Raw genomic sequence first — 10,428 nt, forward strand, 5'->3', positions numbered from 1 at the left:
AGTGAGAAAATAACACTTTAAAAAGGTGTATGTGCTTTGCTACCAGGCATATTCGACAATTTCGAATAATAAAAAATTATTTTCATGGAAATTCAACTTTCATTCAGTCCCTCGCAAGACCTAAAAGCACGAGTGGTCTAGCTCCCTTGGAAATTGGAACCCGATTTTGTGAGCATCTCCCTCTTACTATCTCTCTCTCTCTCCCCATTTGATGAGCACCTCTCTCTCTAGCCCTTTAACAGCGCAAATCTCTCTCTCTCTATTAAATTAAGGAAAATATTTTGATATAGCTGCAGTTTTATTAAAATAAATAAAACATCACCTCAAAATTTATAAAAAATTGTAGGTGTTGAAAAACCTTTAAATCAATCATCTCAGTCTTAATAATGTGATTGTGAAAAAAGAATTAGGATTTTAAACCCTAAAAAGTGTATATTGTAACACATTATCTAAAACCATCCACTCAAGATTTATAATATTTTTTTAACTTCAAATTTTATAATCGGTATTGAAAATTGATTTTAGAGCCATCATGAAAATTTCCGATGCCAAAAATGTTTCCCACACGAGGATTTGGGCATAGGCTTTACTTTGATTTCATAAAATCTAGGACTCGTCGAAACAAAATCCTGTTATTGTGTGTGTGGGTGACACATGCACATGTGTACATGTGCATGTATTATATTTTTAATATTACACGTTTTACACACAAAAATACTTTGGAAACATGGAAGATCTATGCTTCCCCTACCATTCAGTTGTCCAATTTTGATCAAATGAGCCACTCACTTTTTAATATTAAATCTGATGCTTCAGAGTATTTTTATTTTAATTGTTTTTATATAAATTGTACGAATATGAAATTTGGTATGTGGCATCTTCTCCTCGAGACGCAATTACAAAAAATATTAAAAATATTTTTTTGATAAAATAATGACCAAAATACCCCTAAAAATTTAAGGGGTATTTTGGTCATTTTAATTTATTGGGAATATTTGTTTTATATTTTTCGTAAGTACGAGTTTAATAGAGAATTGGACACTCAAAATTTAGTGCCAAAATATTTTATAGAAAAAAATTATAAATAAAATGGTGTAGTGACATGACATTGTGATTGGGACAATCTAGCCCTCCATTCAGAATGAACGGTTGGATAAGGGGAAATATATTCGGTTTATATTGTAGGGGAAGCATAAAAAGCTTACCACACTTTATGTCCACTCTCAATGTTTTAAATAAGTTCACTCATTACCAAGACATTCGATAGACTAGTTACGAGGACGAAGTTATCTTAGGAATCTCTTAAGGAGGGAACAAATTTTACATTGTCCAATCCAGTGTTATCATGATTCCAACCGACCATTGAATCGTCTAGTCAAAATTGATATGACTACTTATCAAATTATTTGATCTAGTCTTTTATAAAATATAATAATAATAATAATTTAATCACAAAAAAACTAGCTACTCTATTCTTTTATAAAATAAAAAAATACAAAAAATAATTTAAATCACAAAATAACTTTACCCATGTACTTTAGCTATTGTAAGCGGTGGATCCGATCCGATAAGCCAAAACAAGTAAAAAATAAGAATAGAATTTACCCAATATTGTTTAATTGGTTTTAAGTGGCTTTTAGTGAAACTAGTTTTTGCTTTGAAACACATCGGCCGAGGTACCAATCCATCCGTCAAACCCGTTGGTTTAGTCCAATGTTGATAACTGTGGTCCAATTGGTCCCATGAAAACTCGACTATATCCAAGTTACACCATTTTCTTGTTTCCATTGATTGAATAGGACTCTCAATTCTCTAAAAACGTTTTTGAGACCTCTATCTAATTCCACTTCTTCTAAACACCAAGGTCCCTTCCTCATATCATCCAGGATCCAAGTGGGATGGGTGTGGTTTATCTAATTGAGAACATCCATCATGACATGGATTACTTAAAAATAATGGAAGAAATCTATTTGTAATAATGGTTACGGGAAGGTGGACGAAAGAAGGCACATGAATATTCCATGCCATGGCCAACTTCCAATAAAGATTAATACCCCTCTAGGGTCTTAAAATCCTGGGTCCCAAACCAAGATAATGAGGCCATGGAAGTCGTCATAATTAGCCACTTCCAAAAAAATGCTTCAAAAAAAGCTCAAACCTAATAGAAATAAAATTCAAACAAGATAGAAAAGTGTAAAGTTTTTATTAAGATCCACCATGGATACTTCACCTATTCTCTTTTTGAAACTCTCTAGCTCTAGTGCCTGGTTGGAGCGGTTGTTTTACAATAAAAAAAATTAAACACTATCTCTAAACAAAGACAAAGGCCCTGTACCAGACAGTTTGCTATCACTTCCCTTTCAACACTTTCTAGGATCTATTGAGGGATGAGCAGTTGCTATGGTTCCAGGAATTGTGTTTCAGGGATGAGCATTCGTAATGAATGTTACCTATCGAAAGTCATGGACCTAAATGTAAATTGTTCTAGGGCCCTGTCCCTACCCCTAAACCCACCCCAAAATGGATTTCTCCTACCCCTAAACCCACCCCAAAATGGATATTCTCCTACCCCTAAACCCACCCCAAAATGGATATTCTCCCTTTCATTATCACAGAATAAAAAGCTTCCCAACATTGATTACCAAATGGCCACTATATGGTAGCGTTTTCCACACAAGAATATTTCCAAAAAGTCATGAATGCAAATGAGATGAGTTAACATCCCTCACAGCAGAAGAAAACAATAATAGAGAGCAGTCCTTCCAAACAGGCCCTTAGCTTAACCGCGCAGAGTATCGCACTAGCCCTTAGTTGCTGCATCATTGATTGACCGGTAGTTGGGTTCATATCCGCAAATCAGTTATTGACAGTCTTTAAGTGTGCAAGGAGTGGCATGAACATTCAACAAACAAAAGCGCACATAGAGCGGCCCAACCCAGCTAAGCCCAGCACTAGACCAGTATAAGTGCTTCATTGGCCTGGACTCGGATTGGGCAAATCATGGCCCAGGCTGGTCAAATTGAAAGGAAGAGCCTGGGACAGGATTCTAGCGAGTGAGACCTGGCCTATTGCCAGCCTCAGGTCAAACACATAACTCACATGCCACAGAAGTTCGACAACATGGGCTACTACTGATAGTGAAACACAGACATGTTCAACAAAGTAGTGGTTTGGAGAGTAGAAGAAAATCTAGATCATCTGATTGTGGAAGTGGCCTGAATGAAGTAGATACAAATGGGGAATGGGGCCTAAATAGAGGATGAGAAAACTTGGATGATCATAATGGGAGAGGGTTCTTAAATCGAGAAGGCATCAGTCAAGCTGGGCTACAAACCCGAGACATCGACACGTATGAACAACACACCACCATGACAGCAGGACAAGCCGTCGTGAAGAGGCATGTTAGAATTCACACTTTATCAAACAAGAGAGATAAAGGCCTCTAGAAAACTCAAGGACATTAATTTGTTACCTAATTGCATAAGGAGCTAACAGATCCAACAACTTGTTCGTTGCTAAAAGTAAACAATTCCCATTCAATCAAAATGCTCCACAAGATATGCCAAACTTATGAGCCGACAACATAACTTTGCTCCAAAACCAGAAATTCCCATCCACAGAAAGGATCTAAAGAAGAAAGATATACATACCCCAAGCCAATATACTACAACCCGGTTTCGGAAACCAAGTATTACTGTTTCCCACCAGAAGAAAAAAAAGAAGAAATGTCCTGTGTGTGGAAGAAGACAAGAAATGGCACCATAACACTGGTCTTCAGAGCTAGAGGGCTAATTAGCCTTGTCCAGTAGGCCCATTCCTCCCACCCCAAAAGGAAAACCGATCACCAAGGGGCATCTCATTTCTCATATTCTGAGATGAGTTCAAAGATTGGTCAGCCTTAGCTAACATCTCATCCTTTAGAAACATGTCTCTCTCTCTAGTATAACATTGGTCACTTGTAGCCATCATAGCTGTTTGTGGAAACATGCTTCTCTCTCTAGTAGAAATCTCACTATTTATATTCGGAGAAAGATTCGCATAGGAGTGGATATTCCCAGAGGGTTTACCAGTTATTGTATCATGGTAAGGATGGTTATGACTAGTAGTAGCCATTCTGGCTTCTATATCTGAACCACTATAGGGAAACCTGGTTCCAGACAGCATTGAAGATTGGTCAGTCTTAGCCAACATCTCATCCTTTGGAAACATGTCTCTCTTTCTAGTAGAAGATTGGTCACTTCTAGCCATCATATCTGTTTGTGTAAACATGCTTCTCTCTCTAGTAGAAATCTCACTGTTTATATTCGGAGAAAGATTCGCATAGGAGTGCATATTCCCAGAGGGCCTACTAGTCTTTGTATCATTGTTAGGATGGTTACGACTAGTAGTAGCCATTCTGGCTTCTGTATCTGAAACACTATTGGGAAACCTGCTTCCAGAAGGCATTGGAGGCTTGAAACCCAAATTCATATTGGTATATCGATCAGTTGGACGGGCTGGCGTCATGAGATTCATACCCATATCAGGATATTGAGCACCACCATGCTCTGATCTTAAGAAACCCAAACTTGAACCAGAATATCGATCAAAATCTCGTTCTGCACTAAAAAATTTTGTATTCATAGCATAATATGGATCAAAATAAGGCACCGACCTTGAAAAACCTGAACTGCTATCAGAATATCGATCAAAAGAGCGATCTGAACCCGAAAACCCAGAACCCAGATCAGGATATCGATCAAAAGAGCGCTCTGACCTCAAAATACCAGAACCCAGATCAGGATATCTACTGGCCATAAGCTCCGGTCTAGAGAAACTCGGAACTATCTCAGGATAACGATTGGTCATAGGTTCTGGCCTTGAAAAATTCGAACTCGTATCAAGATAATTCCTTGAAGAGCTCACTTGACTAGGAAAAGCTTCAGGTCTTGGATCAGGAGGTAGTCTGAAAAGGCCACTACAGTTCAGGGGAAACTCCATGGAGCTGATAGCTTCACTGCTTCTCTGAACACCAGGGCCTGCAACGGGTACAATGGCCCCTCCATTTGAAGGCTGGGCTCTATCGAGTTCGTGTTTTATTGTCAACTTAGCCTGTGCAAGAGCCACTAACACATCTTCCTTTAAAGAAGCTCTCATAAAATCTCCTTGTTCCCTGGAGGATGCTCCTACAAAATGGTTCCCACTGTGAACTCTCCTGCAATCAACTTCACTAGATTCTTGCTTCTTTATTGTATCAATCACTGAGGAGTTGCTTTGGGGTAAAGTCGCACAATCTTGCTCCTGCTTCTCTTTATCAATCTTGACTAAGTTCTCTTGAGGTGGAGTTGCCGGTTCCTGTTCATTATGTCCATCAATCTTTTCTTGGACGGCATCTGATTGGCTCTCAGGCATGGAAGAACCCTGTGCATCAACAGATACAAACAGTTTGTTAGCTTAAAAATAAGAAATGCTATGCATTCATGGGAATATCCTGACAATCATAGAGACAAGAGGAAGCTCTTAGATGGTGTCCCAATAAATCACCCCAAGAAAGAAAAAGGTAAAAAGCGAACATTTTTTTTTTTCTAATACTAAATGCATGCATTAATAGAAGTAAAGAACCAAAGAAAAATAAAGTCTCCCCGCCTATATTTCATCAGTTAACTCAATAGTGATTATGAGGCTTATGAGGAAGCCATTCAAACTGAAATAGCAACATATTCATACATGGTCTTTGCATTTTTGTGCAGCATGCATGTACAAGCAATTATAAAATACCCTACTTCGCCAGTAAAATAAAAAATAATTTTTTTTACTGTAATCCAAATGGGATATGGAAAACCAGTGTCCATTGAGATCATCACTGTCAATGAAATGATGGATTGCAACACGGAGAGTGTGGGACTGGGTAACAAGACATGAACCCAATAGTGTCCCACTCTCTCTCCAGCACCATCCCATCGAATATGATGATGAATAAAATGGACTATGAACATGCACTAGCCCACTGAATTGTAGCAGTATACTTTCCTTAAATCACCATAACAATAACAAGATATGAAACCATACCGTAGTTAGACTATTGACTTGTCTCTCTTCCCATTCTCTTTGGGCACTCTCTTCGGCTTTATAACGATTAACGAGTTGGGAAATCCTCTCCAATGCTCCGTCCATATTAATATCTCCCTCACTTCTATAAGGACTACTCGTTGGGTCAATTTTTTCTCTCTGATCTTCTATTAAGCATGCACTTTCGGGGTGCACTTTGGCCGCACCCTCTTCACCTGAGGTTTGCCCAGACATGGTCTCCTTGGTTACATAGAGTTGCCGATCAACCAAGGCAGCATTCTCTTTAATACATCCATGACTGATATCTAAGATCTCAGATTTAACTCCCATACACTTTGAAACATCTCCTCCTAATCCTTGATCACTAAGGAGGGAGGATTCATCTGGCACATATGCAGAAGCTGATCTGGTACCAAGAACATTTGTGATATGAGTAATGGGGTCCAATACTAGAGTCAGACTCAAAGAAAGAAAAAGTATGAAAGAATAATCATAAAAGAAAGGCAAAATATAAAAGCACTAGGAGATTCCAAGCCAATCATGTATAATTCAATGAATTCTTTTGGCCAAACCTAGAGATGAGAAATGGGTACTCTGGGGAACATACAGCAAGAGAAAACCAAACAGTGGCTTAAAAGAAAACTAAAAGCAGGAGGAGAATAAAATGAGATCCTTCTTTCATCGACAAGTAATATGAAAGAGATTTCATACTGATAATAAGAATTGTGGCGAGATGTGGCTGAAATTTGGTGAATCTCAGCTAACGTTCAAATGGGGATAATGGAACAGCTTAATATAGAACCAGAGTGAGGTTTGAAGAAAGACCAAACCACAATGGCCACAACAGATTTATGTATATATTATTAAAACTCAAGGGTTTTTTTTTTCAAGTTAAAATGCAAGGAATTTTCATGTGTCTCAGCCGAAAGTTGCACCTGGACAGCAGATAGAAGATACTACTAGATTAAGGATTGAAGAAACAAAACCAAACAAGAGATTTCGATAAAGTTAATTCTAAGTTCAAAAAATTTGGTCAAATTTTGATGAATTTCATTTAAATTTGGGGATTTCATCCGCATCTCAGTAAGGTTATTTGGAGGAAATATCATTTGAAAAAACTACGATATCCACAAGAGGATTTCGTAATCAATACACATGTTGATTATGGATTGTCTCTGCCCCACACACAATAATTGGCTGCTAGACCAAGACATACAAAATATATAAGATTTGAAAAATAATGGATTTGCAATCTTCAAATCAGCCCAATTTCTGTCCAGGTTCAAAGTTTTAACACCTTTTCATTTTCAAAAACATATTTTTGTTCTTCACAAAGGCTTTGGTCAAATGTTCATTTAAAAACTGCAACAAACTGAAATTCGATCAACTGACCTTGCTTACCTCCTTTTTATCTGGCGGCACGACTTACCAAAACGCCTTTTGGGAGAATCCCGAACAACTATGATGCTACTATACTTAAGCCGAGCTGCTTGATCAGGGGTCTTCTTATAAAAATTTCCCTTAGAGTTACATGTATCATCACGTCCTCTCCAAGATAAGGTTTTCTGCAGAAATTGTGAAGCTTCAACCTTGCCTGTATCAACCTCCGAACTCGACATTTCATCATCACCATCGCTTCTTAATCTCGAGGTTGTGGAATTTCCCTCATCCTCACCACCATTTATGGAGTTATCCCTGGCAGAAGTAACACTACTAGCTTTCGATTCATGGATATTTCCATCTTGCTCCATGTCTGAATCAGATTTATCAGAAATATTTACGACTTCAAGACTGTCAAGTACTTCAAGAACAGCTTGAGTGGCATTCTCTGCACTCTCTTTCTCACTTCGAACGATCTCTAGCTGCTTCTCAAGTTCTGAGACCTAAATTGGGACATGATTAGGATGGAAGCATGTGATAATTGGGATCATTCATGTTTGAGAATGTAAACTAGGAGAATTCACGTGATATATAAACACAGAATGCATTTGATTTCTTGACCATCTGAATCAAGAGACAAAATTACACGAAGACATTGCTTTAACTCAAAGTTTTAAGAGCACCATTTTCAATAAAATCAGCAACTGTGAGCTTCACATTGCAACAAGATTAGCACATACTTGAGCTTATGAAATTGAGGAAAATTGGATCCATAAATTAGTTCAAATTTAAAGCAAACAAAACCCATTACCCCTTTCTCTTTTTGTTTTCTTTTTTTTTTTTTTGGTGGGGGGTCTAAGTTTGAGAAATCCAATAGCCAAAACCAGATCTAAACAGTCTATTTGGATTAACCCCATGTTTAGTTGGTCAAAACTTAGTAAAGAAAATAATCAAGCCATATCCACAACTCCATGGCATTTCTTGTATGAGAGAGATGTGTAATGCTGAAGTACGAAAGAGAGAGAGAGATAGAGAGGCTAACCCTTTTAGCCAGTTCAACAGCCTTGTCTCTAGCCGATTTTGACAAAGATCTCTCGGACTGCAATCTTGCTCGCAAAAACTCAATAGTCATAGCCGTAGAGTCCTCCATGACTGGATTAGTCCTGGAAAGGGTGAACCTTGATCTCAAGAGGGCATCACACACGCACACACGTGCACACACATGACAGGCTTAAAACTCCTTTACAGTTAAGACAGAAAGTTCCTTTACCCCTGATCTGGCTTCTCCTGATCACCGACCTTTTCATCTGGCATCATCACATGAACTGAACCCTATATCAGATACCAAGCTTCAGCTATAGAAAGTCTGGGAAAAGAAACATTAAAGTAATCACATTGCCATTAAAAAGTAGCAAGGTTTTCCTATAATTCCTGAACAAATTTAGAGGAAAAACCCCAATAATTAAAAAGAAAGTCCAAATAACAAATAAAACAGGAAATGCATGGCCATGATTCTAAAGCATCATTTTACTTTAAATAAACCCCTTCTTTCAGAATATCATGCCAGTCTGTTAAGCTGAAAATTAACACAAAGGAAGGGGGAATTGGGTAGAAAGAGGCATGGGATTTCAATAACACATTGCTATATAAACAAAACAGAAGAATGATCAAATTCTTGCAGTAAAGAGACTTGGATTTTCAAAAACGGGAGAAACTCACATGAACATAAGAAATGCGTGGCCATGATTCTAAAGCATCATTTTACCTGAAATAAACCCCTCATTGCAGAATATCATGCCAATCTGTTAAGCTAAAAATTAACACAAAGGAAGGGGGAATTTGGCAGAAAGAGAAATGTGTTTACAATAACACATTGGTTTATAAACAAAACAGAAGAATGGTCGAATTCTTGCAGTAAAAAGACTTGGAGTTTAAAAAACGCAAGAAACTCACATGAAAAAAGCCCCTCTAAAGAAGCTGAGCGAGTCTTCAAAATGGTAAATGAAAAACCCTAAAATGAAATTGTCCTGTTGCAGCTGAACTTGAAGGGAAAAGAACGGAAAGAAACCAGAAAATACAACCAAAAGGACCACAAAACAACGGTTATTAAACGAAATCAATGACCCATCAATCTCCGAATTCAAATTTTGACTACTTACAGAGAATTCAGAACTATAATATTCAAACAAGATTTTCACACTAAATTTGGAGTTTAAATAGAAGAAATTCAACAACAAAAAGAACACGAACAAAGAGCTCGACAACAGTGAAAGAAAAGTAAAAAGAAAACACTAAATTAGAGGGAATTTTAGCGCGAAGACTCACCATTAACAGAAAAGGGAAATTTGAGGGCGAAAGACCTTGGGTTGAATAGGAACAGAAAGCATCGGCGTTAGAAATACGCCCAACAAGCGTGGCACCTGCTTCAAATGCGATCTGAGGAGAGAGAAACAACATTCACTCTCTAAAGCTAGAGAGAGAAACAGAAACCCTCTCTCTCTCTCTCTCTAGATATCTTGATCATCAGACCGCGTCTTATTTTATTTAGGCAATTGAAAAAGGAAAATTGTTTCATACGGGTTGGACCGCATTTTTACAATTGTATAGTGCAGGACCATTTGCACATGAGAAAAGAGAGGAATCTCAGCCGTCGGTTGTGAAATTGGAAAGATGTAAGAGGTCGAGAGGGAAGTGATTACAAAGTCGAGAGAGAAACTGATAATTTTGTACCCTTAGGTATGCACAATTCTATATGCTCTGAATGATCATACAATGTACATTTCAATCAGTGCATTAGATTTTAAATTTGATATTTTTAAGAGTAATGTAGAACATCCAGTGCGATCCAATTTGACATCTAATAGTTAAAAATAATTATAATGTTTTATAATAAAATAAATAATGTTACTGTATGCGATGAAAGTAACTAAGGCCGGTTGACAACTCAGCCCAGCCTTTAAAAACTAGGGACTAGATAATGAATTTTAGAGCAAGAGTAGG

At 37.6% G+C, this 10,428-nt stretch overlaps 1 protein-coding gene across 11 annotated transcripts; it reads right to left on the bottom strand.

Annotated features, from left to right (window-relative positions):
* Positions 1–3,512: 3,512 nt before the first annotated feature.
* Positions 3,513–9,909, bottom strand: LOC18441386 (transcriptional regulator ATRX). Of its 11 annotated transcripts, none has more exons than XM_088851952.1 (7): positions 9,754–9,909; positions 9,148–9,193; positions 8,699–8,735; positions 8,471–8,591; positions 7,450–7,931; positions 6,049–6,454; positions 3,513–5,400 (listed from the first exon to the last, which is right to left on the bottom strand). In XM_088851952.1, the coding sequence occupies exons 2-7, from the start codon at positions 9,170–9,172 to the stop codon at positions 3,793–3,795; spliced, it is 2,679 nt and encodes an 892-aa protein (XP_088708078.1). In that variant the 5' UTR covers positions 9,173–9,193; positions 9,754–9,909; the 3' UTR covers positions 3,513–3,792. The 11 variants fall into 11 exon arrangements, with proteins under 11 accessions (XP_088708078.1, XP_020527365.1, XP_088708085.1 ...); XM_020671706.2 differs by having other exon boundaries at positions 8,699–8,753; XM_088851959.1 differs by having other exon boundaries at positions 7,441–7,931; positions 8,699–8,760.
* Positions 9,910–10,428: the final 519 nt, after the last annotated feature.

Source organism: Amborella trichopoda, chromosome 11 (assembly GCF_054954075.1).
Source record: "Amborella trichopoda isolate Santa Cruz 75 chromosome 11, AtrichopodaSantaCruz75HAP2 v2.0, whole genome shotgun sequence".
NCBI classification, from domain to species: Eukaryota; Viridiplantae; Streptophyta; class Magnoliopsida; order Amborellales; family Amborellaceae; genus Amborella; species Amborella trichopoda.